This window comes from Oryzias melastigma, linkage group LG9 (assembly GCF_002922805.2).
Source record: "Oryzias melastigma strain HK-1 linkage group LG9, ASM292280v2, whole genome shotgun sequence".
Taxonomy (NCBI): Eukaryota; Metazoa; Chordata; class Actinopteri; order Beloniformes; family Adrianichthyidae; genus Oryzias; species Oryzias melastigma.
Genome location: NC_050520.1, coordinates 695,914 through 712,064, shown reverse-complemented (window position 1 = coordinate 712,064; position 16,151 = coordinate 695,914). Strand labels below are relative to the sequence as shown.

Sequence of the window (16,151 nt, the reverse complement as noted above, 5' to 3'; positions counted from 1 at the left end):
TGGTTTATCGTCAAAAATCAGCTTCATTACATAAAAATGTTAGAAAAATCAGAGACAAATGAATTAAAGTAAAACTGAACCAGCTGCAGTGAAAATGACTGAAACAGAAACTTTGAAACCTGACAGAAGCCACAGAAAACCCACAGAACCTGCAGAACAGTGTTCTCAGTCTTGGAGGTTCTCCTGTGTGAAGCTGCTGTTCCGTTCTCACTCAGTCCAGAAGAGTTGACCCGATGAAACCGTCCGAGGTTTCTGTCGTGGTGGAAGTGTGATGTCATGTTTATCTTCCTCCCTCATAAACCGTCTGCACACTGTGGACCAGCCCCTCCATGGAGACCTCCTGACACCCTCAGAGGCTTCAACAGCCAAAGGAGGTCCTCTGGTCCCCCTTCAGAACCGTTTCCGGGTCCCGCACTGATGTTCTCCTCCTTTGATGTTAATAACAGATACTAACATGTTTCTGTGTGATGGAGCTTCACCTCAGCGTGACTCCAGCGTCGACCTTCAGCTGAGAAAACAGATGCAGCTGTGAACCCGTCTCAGACGCTGGAGTTGGACCTCCAGGAGAACCGGGCCATCCCGCTTCACAGACGTCAGAAGGGGAGAACCTCGGTGGTTCTGTTGGCTCTGACGTTCCTCGTGTTCTGTCTGCAGGGAGCAGAGGGTCACCGGCGTGTTCGTCTTCATCCTGACCGGCCTGTCCGTCTTCATGTCTCCCATCTTGAAGGTAATCCGGTCCGAACGTGTCTGGTAACCTGAGAGCTCTGGAACAGGCCGTTGTTCTGGATAAAGATCCGGTTCACCTTCAGTCAGAACCGGACAGAGTTGTCTCCATGAACATTTTGGGTCTGAAATGAAGAACGAGGTTTTATGTTTGGTGAACACTTTGGGTTTAGAGAGCAAAACGGTCATAAGGAACTTGAGGCTCCAACAGATCCTCAGCTTGATGCTCCGACCACAGAAGAAGGAATTATAGTTTAACTGAAGCTACAGACCAAACCAAACGGGGAAGGAAGCGTCTGCAGAACACCTCCAGACGTTTCTAACCTCCATCCATTTTCTGACCTCGCTGCATCCCGCTGCTGGAGCCTATCCTAGCTATTGCTGGGTTGAAGCTCGGGTTCATCGGACCGGTCTGCCTGAGAGCTCTAGAACGTCAGCGTTTGGACCGTTTCAGTCTGATTCTGGTTCCTCATTCTCTGTTCCTCCCAGTTCATCCCCATGCCCGTGCTCTACGGCGTCTTCCTCTACATGGGCGTGGCCTCTCTGAACGGCGTGCAGGTGAATATTCTCCTTGCGTTTCTCCTGATCTGAGATGGTTTATGAAGATCTGGAAACATTTTTCTGATTGAAGTTTTTTGTCTTTTCTTACATTTGACTCAAAACAAACAGTTTGACTGAAGACTTTTACAGGATTATTCTCCACACTGTCTGTACACGTCAGGATCAGGAGATGTTTGTGTTTCTCTGACTCCACAACAAAGTTACACAACAACAAAAACACTAACGTGATTTCTACCCTAAACAGACTGAAAAGGTTTTGGTTAAAGCTTTAAAAGGAGGTGGGGATGCTAACAGAAATGCTAAATGAGCCTCTAAGATTATTTTGAAAGAGAAGTCTATTTTAGTGATGATTCAGACCCAGAGATTGATCATGTGACTATATGGACTTCCTGCTCCCCATCACCTCCACCTGCAGCTTCAGCTTCAGCTTCATCCAGACCTGCCGGTCAGCTTCCTTCTTCTTCACTGGTTTCTGTGTTTCAGTTCATGGACCGCCTGAAGCTGCTGCTGATGCCGGCCAAACACCAGCCGGACCTGATCTACCTGCGACACGTTCCTCTCAGGAAGGTGCACCTCTTCACCTTCATCCAGGTGCTCTGCTTGGCTCTGCTGTGGATCCTCAAGTCCACGGTGGCCGCCATCATCTTCCCCGTCATGGTAAGAGGAGGACACTGTGGTTTCATGCTAACAGGCTGTTCAGGGACGACAGATCCGCTCTGGAAAAAACATCTTCACGGAGGAATTTCTGCTTCTTTGTTCGACTTTCAAAACCAAAAAAACTAAGAATAGATTTTTTTTCTGAATCTGTTTCTGATCATCAATAAAGCAGCAAAAATCTTTGTGAAAAAAAAACATTTTCTCCAAATGAAAATGTGATGATTCTGAGAGAAACGCAGCTGTAAGCAGCAGATTCATCTGAGGATCAGGTAATCAACTGTGGGATCTCAGAATTCCATTTCCATCAGAGGAGGCGTAAAGCTGAGTGTAGATGTTGACATTAACTAAGAAAACTTGAAGCTGTCTTGTTCACGTCCTGTGTGCAGATCCTGGCTCTGGTCGCTGTGAGGAAAGCCATGGATTACATGTTCTCCCAACACGACCTCAGCTTCCTGGATGACGTGATTCCAGAGAAGGACAAGAAGAAGAAGGAGGACGAGAAGAAGAAGAAGCTGGGCAGCCTGGACAGCGACGCTGAAGATGTAAGGCTTCTTAAATGTTTGGTTCTGATGCGCTCTGGGACATTTCTTCCTAAAACACCGTTGTAGCTGTGAAGCATGGCGGCAGGAGCATCACAATGTGGGGTTTTGATTCTAGAGAGAAATGAAGCGTTTGGATTTATTACGGCCTCCTCCCATAAAACCAAAGACGGGAGGTCGATTCACAGATGAACTTCTCGGTTCTTTAGCCTGAAGAGTTCTGAGGTTCCCTCTGGAGCTCCTAAAGGAGGTCCTGTCGTTCATGGATGCTGGTTTCATGTCAGCAGGTGTTTCTGAACCACCTGGACAGACCTGCAGAACACTCCCCCACATCTACTCCAGAGGAAGTCTCTGCTCATGGGGGGTCCAGTGGGTTTCTGGCTGGTACCTGTGCAGCTCTATCGTCCAGGTGGACCGGTCCATCTGGACCTCAAAGCTCAGACCTGAGCAGAACCAGAGCTCCTTAGACCTCCAGGTGAAGAAGCCTGCAACAACGAAGAGTAAAGGCTAACCCCGCCCCTTTTCCAGCCCCCTTCAGGTAGAAATGCTGAGGTCTCAGAATCAGAGCTCCGCCCACACAGCAGAGGAAACCTGACACCTGCTAGAGTTAGCTCCGCTAGCTCCAACCCATCCAGGTGTTACAGGGAGTAGAAGACATGAGGGAGGTGTTTAGGTGGGGGGCCAGACCACCCTTTAGGTGAGACTTCACAGGAAGGGGCGGAGTCTCATACCAGCTGTTGAACAGAGAGGATTGTCTGAAGTTCAGCTGCCAGAGGTCAACATGCTGGTGATGAAGAGCAGCGTCCCGGTCTGACCTGGTCTGACCCGGTATGGCCCGGTCTGACCTGGTCTGGTCTGGTCTGTCCCAGTAGACTCTGGTATGGCCCAGTCTGACCTGTTCTGGCCTGGTCTGTCAGGAGCTGGTCAGACCGGGTCTGACCCGGTCGGACCCCGTCTGACCCGGTATGGCCCAGTCTGACCTGGTATGGCCTGGTATGGCCCGGTATGACCCGGTATGACCCGGTCTGACCAGGTCTGGCTGGGTATGGCCCGGTAGGCTCGGGTCTGACCCAGTCTGACCTGGTCTGACCCGGTATGGCCCGGTAGACACTGGTATGGCCCAGTCTGACCTGTTCTGGCCTGGTCTGTCAGGAGCTGGTCTGACCTGGTCTGACCTGGTCTGACCCGGTATGGCCCGGTCAGACCCGGTCTGGCTCGGTATGGCCCGGTCTGACCAGGTCTGGCCCGGTATGGCCCGGTCTGACCCGGTATGGCCCAGTCTGACCTGTTCTGGCCTGGTCTGTCAGGAGCTGGTCTGACCTGGTCTGACCTAGTCTGACCCGGTATGGCCCGGTCAGACCCGGTCTGACCCGGTATGGCCCGGTCTGGCTCGGTATGGCCCGGTCTGACCAGGTCTGGCCCGGTATGGCCCGGTCTGACCCGGTAGGCTCCGGTCTGACCCGGTCTGACCCGTTATGGCCCGGTCTGACCTGGTCTGACCCGGTCTGACCTGGTATGGCCCGGTCTGACCAGGTCTGGCCCGGTATGGCCCGGTCTGACCCGGTATGACCCGGTCTGACCCGTTCTGACCAGGTCTGACCCGGTGTCCGGTGTTTCCTCTCCCTACAGTCTGACTATGCTTACATAGAGAAGCTCCCCAGTATAAAAATCCCCATGGACATCATGGAGCAGCAGCCCTTCTTAGGTGACAAAGCTTCTGACCGTGAGTAGCGTGCGACCTCCTCCTCCTGGTTCTGTTGGAGCTGCCTCCTTCAACCGGGCCTGTCCGGCGCCTGCATGCCTTCTTCTGGTTCTGACCCTTCCTAACACGGTTTCTCAGCTCCTGCTTGCTCGTTCTAACATTTCCTTTTCCGTTTCTCTTTACCTGAAAGTATAACTGTCGATCTCCTGCATCTCCTGCATCTCACAGCATCTCAGAGAAGACACGCAGTTCCATCAGATGTTCATTTGGGGGCGCTATCATTCGCTGACCCGAGCGGAGGAAGCGCTGCTGAGACGACCTCCAGTTAGAAGTTCTGTCAGAAGTTTTCAGTTCAGCAGCGTTTCATTAGAAAGCAGGTCTACTGAGAGAAAATAAACTCCTCCGGATTTATGCCTGATTCTTGATTTGGAACATTTAAAATACACTTTGTGCAGAAGTACAAAAATTAGGAAATTCAAAAAAATACTGAATACAGTTTACACATGTACACGTTAAAATGACATCATCTCAGGGAGAGCAGGTCATTTTCTGATTCAGGATTCATTTATTCTCACAGGAGCTTTCACTGAAAATGAAACCACATTCAAGGCCAACCTGAAGGAGGACCTGAAGGAGGACCTGAAGGTTGACCTGAAGGCCGACCTGAAGGTTGACCTGAAAGCGGACCTGAAGGTTGACCTGAAGGTTGACCTGAAGGCCGACCTGAAGGCGAACCTGAAGGTTGACCTCAAGGCCGACCTGAAGGCCGACCTGAAGGCGAACCTGAAGGTGGATCTGAAGGTGGACCTGAAGGCTGACCTGAAGGCTGACCTGAAGGCTGACCTGAAGGTTGACCTGAAGGCTGACCTGAAGGTTGACCTGAAAGCGGACCTATAGGTTGACCTGAAGGCTGACCTAAAGGCCGACCTGAGGGCTGACCTGAAGGCCGACCTGAAGGCTGACCTGAAGGCTGACCTGAAGGTTGACCTGAAGGCCGACCTGAAGGGTGACCTGAAGGCCGACCCGAAGGCTGACTTGAAGGTTGACCTGAAGGCCGACCTGAAGGTTGACCTGAAAGCGGACCTGAAGGTTGACCTGAAGGTTGACCTGAAAGCGGACCTGAAGGTTGACCTGAAGGTTGACCTGAAGGTTGACCTGAAGGCCGACCCGAAGGCTGACCTGAAGGCCGACCTGAAGGTTGACCTGAAGGCCGACCCGAAGGCTGACTTGAAGGTTGACCTGAAGGCCGACCTGAAGGTTGACCTGAAAGCGGACCTGAAGGTGGACCTGAAGGCTGACCTGAAGGTGGACCTGAAGGCTGACCTGAAGGCCGACCTGAAGGCCGACCTGAAGGTGGACCTGAAGGTTGACCTGAAGGCCCCAGAAGTCTTGATTATGATGATGCTGTTTTTAGACAACATTTTAAAAAGACATAGTTTCTGCAGAGCAGCAAGAGTTCAGGAGAACTTCACCTCTGAGTTGTGGGTGGGACCATTAGTGCAGAGTAACCCCGCCCCCATTTCCCACCATCTTGGTTTGGGTCATTGGAGTCTGTAAACCATAAACGAGGTCCTCTGACGCCGTCAGGTCGACGATCCGAGTTCTGTTGATCGATGGCAGTTTGACCTTTGAATCAGATCAGATCAATCATTATCTCCTCGCTGATCATTCATCCTCAGAGATCTGGGTCACGTTTCTGCTCTGGTGAATGTCTCCGCCGGTGAACTGTCACCGACTGACCCGGTTCTTCTCCCCCCAGGAGACAAGCCCCTGTCATTCCTTGACCAACACACGACGTGCTGAGCAGCGGCGGTACTACCAGGACAGCTACTTATCCAGGTGAGGACGGACGCCGCACGCCGCACGCCGCCTCCATCGTTGCTCTTCAAAGGTCAAACCGGAACACGATGCCGGTCTGATCTTTAAAGGTCAGTCGGGTTAATGAGCTGACCTATGGCGGAGTCTGAATTTCAGCGTGAAGCGGAGCGCCTGGCGCCGCCGGCCCACTGTCTGTCTGCAGACGTTTGGATTCACATCCTTCCTGTTCTGCTTCTGTCTGATCAAACCGACCCGAGTGGAACCGCTCTGGGTTCGGCTGGTTCCGCTTGAGGCCTCAGGCCAGGTCCTTCAGAGAGTTCCTCTGGACTCTGATCGTCCACAGACCTTCAGAGCGTGGACTCGCTCCAGGATCCTGAGCTGAGGGGGTTCCTCTGCGGCCGAGCCGAGGACGGCGGCGACGACGGCGTCCTCGGCATTGAACCATCAGGAATCTTTGATGCTTAAATGTGTTCAAGAAACTACAGATTCAAAAATGTAGATCCAGTAAATACATTTTCAGTCAATCACTGCAGTGTGATTGCTGAGTCAGCATTCACCTCAGTGATCCTGCTGCTCCTTCTGAACGATTTTCAGCTCATAAAAACTCCATCACACTTTCAGAGATTTCAGTAATCCTGGTATCAAAACGTTCATCTCCTTCAGGACGTTACTGATTGGATTTTTGGTTTTTATAAACTTTATAGTTTTGGAAATATTGAGCAAAATGCGCCTCATAGGAAATGAATGAGAAAATCTTCAAATTTAAGTAGATTATCAACAAACCTTTAAATAAATTCAGGGACTTGTTTTCATCTTTTAGAGGAACTTTCAAAAATATTGGAGTTTAGCTTCTATCTTAGCAACATGCTAACGTCTTGACTCATTTAGTACTTTGGAGTTTAGCTCGTAATTAAGTAACAAGCTTATTTCTTTGGCTAATTTGGGATCTGCTGAGGTTTATGGGATAGTTTGGAGTTGAACTAATATTTAAACAACAAACAAAATATGTTTAGCAAATTTGGCAGATATTATGGATATTTAAGTCATCTTACTACAGTTTTTCTGAAGTTTAGGTGAAGGCGCTCTTTCATAGTTCTTCAACATTCCTCATTCACAGGATGTTTCATCAAGTTTCTGTTGAACACATCAGATAAAAGAAACTGTAATAAAAGATGTAAAAACAGGAAATACCTGAAACGCTGCGGCTAAAATTTAAGGAGGGACGGCATCGATGAAAAGATAAAACCCTAAAACATGATCAGGGATCAATGAGTAACTTGATTAGAGGATTTTTGTCACGTCGTGTGAGAATTATTCGAGTTTTTTCTGATTTCCAGACTTTAAACTCGACCCGGAAGCGTTTCAGTGATTCTCATCCTGAAGCTGAACTTCCAGAGTCTTAAATCTTCTGAGAGTTCAGAGAGTCTCTGATTAAAGTCTGAAGTCATGGAACCGGGAACAGAACCCTGTGGTACACCAAAACAAATGGGAATCTATCGGATCATTTCAGTGGGATTCGGCTTAACACACAGATGCAGGTTTGAGTCCAGACTGGACTCGTGCAGACGCTGCTCCACAGCTGCTTTTCTCTGAAATCCTCCCAAAGCTGAAACAGAATCAGGAAATCCGTGAAGAACGATCGGAATGTTTTCCAATAAACAACACGGAGCGCTGCAGGAAATGAAAGAGCTCAGAGAACGGGGATGACCTGGAGTTTACCCGGGAACATGGACGAGAGACACGCCCCCTTACCTGGACGGGGGGGGGGCTTTCCTCTTAAGGTGGACTTTTGCCTGAAGGTGAACATCAGCAGAATCCAGACTGTTACTGATGACATCACCGGGTCAGCCTGCAGACCAATCGGACCATCTGTCCCGTTTGTGACTCCTGCAGAACCTCAGCTGTAATCCCGTCAGAATCATTTGATCATCTCCAGTCAGAACCGCAGAACGGCTGATTGTTTCAGAATAATCTTCTTCCTCTGAAGCGGAGCTCAAATTATTGTCAGGTCACACGAGCCGGGTCACACAAGTCGGGTCCACATGAGCCGGGTCACACGAGTCGGGTCACACGGGCCGGGTCACACGAGTCGGGTCACACGAGTCGGGTCACACGGGTCGGGTCCACATGAGCCGGGTCACACGGGCCGGGTCACACGAGTCGGGTCACACGGGTCGGGTCCAGCTCAGGCCAGTCCCTGCTGATGGTTGTTGGGTCACCTGTTCCCGTCAGAGAGAAGTCATGAGAACGGCGTCGGCGCTCGGACCTCCAGCTGCAGATGATGTTCTGATCAGTTCTGATCCATCTCATTCCAGACCTTCAGAACATTCCCGTTCCAAACTCTCATCAGCTTCTCACACGTTTGGTTTCTCTAAACTCAGCTCAGCCTTAAAACAGACCCAACGGTCCGGTTTCTGTCACATGACTCCGTGCTCATCCAGAGGTTCACTTCAGACCGCATCTGTTCTGGTTCTGAAAGCTCCTCAGAACATCTGCAGTTCCTCTGCCGTCCACATGGAGGCGCCAGAGATCCAGTCTGGATCTTCTGTCTGCAGACCCAAACCTGCATGTGTGACAGACAGGAGTCCAGGTTGTACTGCAGACCCGGCGGGTCAGAACCCGGAAAAGATCCGAGGAAACTTCAAATTCAACAACCAGCAAACGGACTTTGTGTCTAATGTTTCTGATGTTTTAACGAATTCACTCTGAGAGTGTGTGTTTGTGTGTTTGTGTGTTTGTGTGTTTGTGTGTTTGTGTGTTTGTGTGTTTGTGTGTTTGTGTGTTTGTGTGTTTGTGTAACTGTTTGTGTGTTTGTGTGTTTGTGTGTTTGTGTAACAGTTGTGTGTTTGTGTGTTTGTGTGTTTGTGTGTTTGTGTGTTTGTGTGTTTGTGTAACTGTTTGTGTGTTTGTGTGTTTGTGTGTTTGTGTGTTTGTGTGTTTGTGTGTTTGTGTGTTTGTGTAACTGTTGTGTGTTTGTCTTCCAGCCCTGAGATGAGCCCCCTGAAGTCTGTGCCTCAGATTAGGATAGAAATGGATCCGGATGAAGAGAATTCGTTCTACTGGAGGAGAAGAGGATCTGAAACGTCTCTGTGAGGGACCCCCCCCCCCCACTGAAGGACTGTACTCTGAAGGGGGGGGGGCTCACAAAAGGGAAGGTGACCCGGACTTCTGGTTCTGTCCTGCTGGAGCTCTGCCGGTCCGTCTCGTCGGCGTCCTCGCCGCTCAGATACTCGTCTATGCAACGTCTCCTTGTTGATCCCACGCCGCTCATGCCCCGCCCCCCCCCCTGTTTTTTTCTACACTGACATGTAAAAGTATAAATGAGTTTTTGTATCCGTGATCCGACTTCAGTCATAGCTGGTTCTGTTTGTGCAGGGGCGGGGCTTGGAGGGATCTGCTGTGTGTTGTTTTAGTTCAGTCGGTAACAGTGCACGTACGTGCACAGTCTTAATCTTTCTAACTGATCAAGTTTTATCGATGAATTCTGTTTTTTATGATTGACGTGTGCACGCCACGCGGCGCCAGCACTTCCTGTCTGGTTTCTGTTGGGGGGGGGGTCATAACCCATCATAAGAACGAACAAACGTTACGTTAAATCCCTCCGATTCCCTCCGATTCCCTCCGATTCCCTCCGATTCCCTCCGATCTGCGAGCAGAGGTCACTTCAGGTTGTTTCAGAATTAAAGGGATCATTTGGATTTTAGGACCAGAACTCGTTTTGGATCCGGATTTGTCTGGGTTCAGAGACCAGATCGTCTGTCTCTGATGCGGCTCCTCAGAATCCAAATGTTGTCAGAGAAACCAGGAAGGAGAACCTCTTCTTTCCTGATCAGGAGGCTCCAGAAACCGGATTTTCAAACCTTTAAATTCTTTGTTAAAATGATCTTCACCGTTTTTTCAGCACTTCTGATCCTTATCGTTTTAAGATTCTAATAATTACTGAAATTTCATTGACATAGATTACTATGCTTTACCCCCCCCCCTGAACTCAGTTCTCAGAATTCCGATTTCTCCCAATCAAACTGCGTTCACATGTATTCGTCCCTTTTTGACCCTGATGGTCTTCAGATCCTTTGAGCTTCCAATGGGTCTGACCCCGCCCACAGGATTCAGGGGGCGGGGTCAGACCCATCCTTCAGGAACTTTTGGACTTTTATACCACAGGAAGTACAGACACACCTGCATGTTTAGCTCATTAGAATTCATTCCACCTTAAATCCCTGTTTTCCTCTGGAAGGTTCTGGTTCTCCTCCATCAACAGGAACGATGCAGAAACCTTATTTTAATACAATAATCGAAGCACGCATTGATTAACTTTCTAGCGCGGGTGAGCCGGGTTCTGTTAGAGTTTCTATTTTTCAAATGAATCTTGAAAATAAACATTTATCAAACACTGAGGATGTTCTGTTCTTCACTAGAGCTGGAGGGTCTCATCAGATTTGACTGAGCAGATGCTCTCTGTGTCCACCAGGGGGCTCTGGAGAGCCGTGGAGGAGGTTTGGACGGTTCTTCTACTGATGACTAAACTGGAACCAGAACCATAGAGGTTCTGTGTTGGGGGGTCAGGCGGGAACAGGGGCTGCCAGTGATGCTGCAGGTCACATTTCATCCTTTACTTTAGAGTCGATCAGGAAGATCCATTCCTGTTGTGTTAGCGCCACCTGTCTGTGATTAGATGGAGCTCTTTAAAATGATCTTCAGGATAACTTTGATCTGATCTCTGTTTGGTGTGATTATAGATGGTTAGCATGAGATGCACTAGAATCAGAACTTTTTATTCATTGTGTTTCTGTCAGACTGAAGGACTTTCGGATCAGAATCTTTAGAAAACAGAAGAAAAAAGAGTTTTCATGGGTTCACTGCTCAATTAATAGCCCTGGTTCTGATCTGGTTCTGCTCTGGTTCTCCTCTGGTTCTGCTCTGGTTCTCCTATCATAGTCCTGGTTCTGCTCTGGTTCTGCTCTGGTTCTGCTGTGGTTCTGATCTGGTTCTCCTCTGATTGTCCTCTGGTTCTGCTCTGGTTCTGATCTGGTTCTGATCTGGTTCTCCTCTGGTTCTGCTCTGGTTCTCCTATCATAGTCCTGGTTCTCCTCTGGTTCTGCTCTGGTTCTCCTCTGGTTCTGCTCTGGTTCTGATCTGGTTCTCCTCTGGTTCTCCTCTGGTTCTGCTCTGGTTCTGCTATGGTTCTCCTCTGGTTCTGCTCTGGTTCTGCTATGGTTCTCCTCTGGTTCTGCTCTGGTTCTCCTCCTTCAGGAGGAGCCGGCCTGTCAGTAGAAAAGCCCGCGTTGTCTCCTACAACAGAAACAGAACCGTGTGAAAACGGGTTCTGTATGAAACACTGACTCCACGTTGACCACAAACCCGTTCTCGCCGGCAGCAGAACCAGAACAGAAACAGAGGTAAACTGTTGCTCGAGGTTCACAAAGGTTCTGACCCATTAGAACCGAATGGTTTCCATTGTAGAAAAGCATGCAGAGAACCAGAACCTCTGCTCCTCCGTTCAGAAGTTTGATCCTCAGATCCAGATTCCTGCTGATGGTAGAACATGACAAACTGATCGATGGGACGGGTTCTAAACACCAGAACATTCCAGAACATTCCTGTAAACGGGTTTGGAGTTTACTCTGTTCTGAACCATGACGACGGTCTCCATGGAAACGTCTTGAGCTGGAGGAGGAGCTGAAGCTTTGCTGCTTCGTGAGGCTTGGGAGCACGACGCTCACTGACGGGCTCAGATTCGGTTCTGTTTGGGTCACGGTTGGGTCAGAACCCAGAGTGAAGATGTAATGAAGGTCCAGAACAAACCAGTTACATGAGGGGGCGGGGCATGGCGCCAAAGCTGACAGAACAGAAAACCAAACACAGGAGATCCTTCAGTGATCTGTCGTCCATCACCTGTGACAGCTCAGGATCCACAGGTGAGTGGGCGGAGCCACAGTCAGCCTTACAGATAAAACCAAAAGTCGCGACAGATTTGAACCTCACAGGGTTTCAGTTTGCAGCTGAATAACCAATCAGAGCAGAGATCAGAGCCATGACATCACCTCTTCATCAGGTGGACGTTTCTGCGAGGAATGATGATCGCCATTGACCACGCTGAGCGGAGCCCCGCCCACCTGCCTCTGAGCAGACGTTTTTGACCCTTTCTGCTCCAGCTTGATTGTCTGCATCACTGCAGCTTCACAAACACAAACCTGTTCAGGTGGTCTCAGACCCTGAGTACTGGATTCTGATTGGCTGCAGGGGGTTCGGTACAAGTGCTCATGGAATCCGACTAAAGAATTCCATGGGATAACCGGGATGATGCCCTTGGAGGCGTTCATGATCAGGACAATGAAATGACATGATGCCTTCAGGGTCACATGCCGGTTTGGTCAAAGAGACGTTCACTGACACCAGCTTCATCTGTTTCAGTCACTGTTCGTGTTTCAATCCAAGAAAGATCCTGAAGGATAAACGTTCACCTTTGAAATCTTCAAAGAAATCTTCCTCCTCATCATCAGGATCATCCAGACTGACGTTGCTCAGACTCTCATGAGGATCAAATCCTTGTTCTCCTGCAGACAGAACTCTGGGTTTCTGTGGTTTTCACATGCTGGTGGAGAACGGATAATCACCGGCGTCCGGATGAGACTCCGATTCCTGGAGCGTCTCTTTCTCATCAGTATCGACGGCGGGATCACATGATCCTGCAGAAACTAACGTGTGGCTCGCAAAGGCCTCGTGGTTCTGTCTGTGGTTCTGTTTGTGGTTCTGTCTGTGGTTTTGTTTGTGGTTCTGTTTGTGGTTCTGTCTGTGGTTCTGTCTGTGGTTCTGTTTGTGGTTATTTTTAGCCTCTGATGTTTTTGTGGTTTCAGGATTAAACTGACAGCAGAATTCTTCCCAGAATTCCTGGTTTTTAGCTTTTTGACCATCAAAGCAAAACTTGTGGAGATTCCGGGGTTCTGGTTCTGATGACTTCGTCTCAGAGGTTTCTTCTATTTACATGAGTAGCTTTATAGTTTATGTTGGTCCATAAAGGCGAAAATCCTCAGTCAGAGCGTTTGACCTTTAACCTCTATAAACCTGAGCTGATGTTTAAGCTAACGCTTTGCTAACGCTTTGCTAACGCTCCACTCACGCCGTCACAGGAAGTCAGTCCAGCAGGAATAACTGCTGCAATAAGAGAGCTCTGAGTCTGATGTTTGTGCACGCGTCGGCAGTCGTGAGGTCTTAAGAGGTCAAAGAAAATACTGGACTCATGCTAACGTGTTAGCAACCACATGCTAACGTGTTAGCAACCGCATGCTAACAGAAGAGACTCAAACCTTCAGGACAACAGGTGTTTTTACAGAGACTTAAAGCATCAAAAGTTTTGATTTTGAACTTTTTAAGGTAAAACCATCAGAAATGTATGTATGACTGAAAAATATAAATCGATCGATCGATCGATCGATTGATCAGTCTACAGTATTCAAATACAATTTTAAAAAATCAAAAAACGTTATTTTCTGGATTTTTTTCCCACTTTGTTGAGGTAAACCCACGATGGAAATTATAGGTTTGTTTTTCAAAAGAGCTTAAGAAAATGTGAAGAGGAATGATAGCAGAAGCTGAAACATTCCACCTCCATGAGCTCAAAGCTCCTCCAGAGAGACTGAAGAAAAGCATAAAAGATCAGAAAGTTCAAAAGGGAAAATATTAATATTACATGTAAAAAAACAACATCCATTATCAGCCGTTTGCTCTGTTTGAAAAACATTTAACTTCTTCAGCGGGGAACTGTTTCAGTGAAGCTGAATGAAGAAAAGCACCACTTCAAAGGAGAAAACCGCATTTATAATTAATGTTCAGTAATACTTTGTTTCAAAAGCAATAAATCCACAAACAGAGAATGGTTTAAAAATGATGAGAGAAGTGAGAAAACACTTTATATCCACCGAGGGTGAAGCTGAGAAGAGAATGAAGCTGATCCTGTGGGATGGTAAATGCAGACTGAAGCTGAAACACAGAAGCAAAACACTGAAGCTGAAATACGGAAGCTGAAACACTGTAACTGAAACACTGACGCTGAAACACAGAAGCTGAAACACTAAAACACTAAAGCTGAAGCTGAAACACTGAAGCTGAAGCTGAAACACTGGAGCTGAAACACTGAAGCTGAAACACTAAAACACTAAAGCTGAAGCTGAAACACTGAAGCTGAAGCCGAAACACTGGAGCTGAAACACTGAAGCTGAAACGCTGGAACTAAAACACAGAAGCTGAAACGCTGAAGCTGAAACACTGAAGCTGAAACACTGGAACTGAAACAGAGAAGCTGAAATGTTGGAGCTTAAACACTGAAACTGAAACACTGGAGCTGAAACGCTGAAGCTGAAAGACTGAAGCTGAAGAACTGAAACACTGAAGATGAAACTGAGCACGGTTGTGGCATGGCCGGCCGGTCTGGGTTTCTACCTCTGGTTACTGCGTCTGTGTAGCGGCTGAGCGTGGGAGGACGCGCCTACACGTGATTAGGCTGGATTGTTTTTATCCTTCTGGAGGCGTTTCGTCCAGGTCCCACTGCAGCAGGTCCAGTAATGGTTCTGCTGGTCCCTGTGGTCCCCCCCGACTCACTGATGTTGAAGCAGCTAAACACCGCTCAGCCCCCCCCCTCCCCACACTTCAGGACAGAAAGATTCTTCTACCAAAGAGGGCGTGGCCAGAGGTGTAAAGTTCTTTTGGTTCCTGACCTGCTGAACCGGGCAGAACCGGATCCTTTGACCAGCAGATGAAGCTGAGGAGGATCTCAGGATCCGTGTTGTTCTTGAGGAGGATCTCTGGATCCACGTTGATCTTGAGGAGGATCTCTGGATCCTTGTTGTTCTTGAGGAGGATCTCTGGATCCGTGTTGTTCTTGAGGAGGATCTCTGGATCCGTGTTGTTCTTGAGGAGGATCTCTGGATCCACGTTGATCTTGAGGAGGATCTCTGGATCCTTGTTGTTCTTAAGGAGGATCTCTGGATCCGTGTGGTTCTTGAGGAGAATCTCTGGATCCATGTTGATCTTGAGGAGGATCTCTGGATCCACGTTGATCTTGAGGAGGATCTCTGGATCCGTGTTGATCTTGAGGAGGATCTCTGGATCTGTGTTGATCTTGAGGAGGATCTCTGGATCCACGTTGATCTTGAGGAGGATCTCTGGATCTGTGTTGTTCTGCTATCATCAAATCATGAGAGAAGAAGAAAAGATGAAAGTCTCTTCGGCATCAGACTCGGAGCAGATGTTCAGCTCCGTCCTCCTGAGGGAGAAGATACTGTGGGGTTCTCTGATGTCTTCAAAGTTTCCTCGGCTGCGTTTTCATTTCCCGCCTGATCTCTGCACAGCTGTCGCCACGGCAACCAGCTGCTGATGTACACCGAACTATCAGCTCCGCTGGTCCCAAAAAACCTGCAGTTATTGAATATTTTTAGAATCAAAGGAACATTTTATTGTTTGGCAGCTCAGGGGCAGCTGTGGCGCAGAGGTGGAGCGGTCAGCCTCTGATCAGAGGGTCACAGGTTCAGCTCCCGCCTTGCCGACCTGAGAGTTTCTCTGAGCCTCAAAGACGGTAGAAAAGCTCCACAGAACTCCTGAGAGCAGAACTGAGTCTATGAGGGAAACCACGTCTGTTCACTCGCTTCATCCACACAGGCTGAAGCTTCTCCTGAAACATGGAGGAATTTAAAACTTTATGGTCAACCAAACCAATCCCGGTCTCTGACCTCTCTGAGGTCCAGGTGCTTCACAGAGATCAGAAGAACAGATCCAGAACTCTTGAAGACACTGGTGAAGCCGGAGCAGAACATTTACCTCCTGATGCTAACCCGTCCAGTCGTAGAACCACCGAGTCATGTGGGGGATGACCAGGAAGGCAGCGATTCCTCGGGATTGGCTCTGATCAGGGAGCGGTTCTGAGAGGAAAGCATCAGCTGACCTTAAGTTTAAAACAACAATTTGAGCCGGAAGTTTCTGGACGTGTAAAAGCAGCTTCATGCTGGTTCTGCAACGATCCTGATGGCGGCGCAGCTTCCAGAACAGAACCAGAACATCTGTAGGTCCGTCTGAGTTCCATGAGGGAGAAGAGAGACGTCTGCAGGAATCCTCACAGATGATCAGGAGACAGTTTCACAGGAGGAGGAGGAGGAGCA

The 16,151-nt window shown here is 48.7% G+C and overlaps 1 protein-coding gene across 1 annotated transcript in view; it reads left to right on the top strand.

The window, feature by feature from the left end:
• Nucleotides 1-10,397, top strand: part of slc4a4a (solute carrier family 4 member 4a) — a gene marked incomplete in the record, with an annotated part of 47,842 nt that extends 37,445 nt beyond the window's left edge. Inside the window, 7 exon segments of the mRNA XM_024257978.1 lie at nucleotides 655-727; nucleotides 1,213-1,281; nucleotides 1,768-1,941; nucleotides 2,328-2,483; nucleotides 4,110-4,203; nucleotides 5,942-6,021; nucleotides 8,985-10,397. Coding sequence (XP_024113746.1) covers nucleotides 655-727; nucleotides 1,213-1,281; nucleotides 1,768-1,941; nucleotides 2,328-2,483; nucleotides 4,110-4,203; nucleotides 5,942-5,985 — 610 coding nt within the window.
• Nucleotides 10,398-16,151: the final 5,754 nt, after the last annotated feature.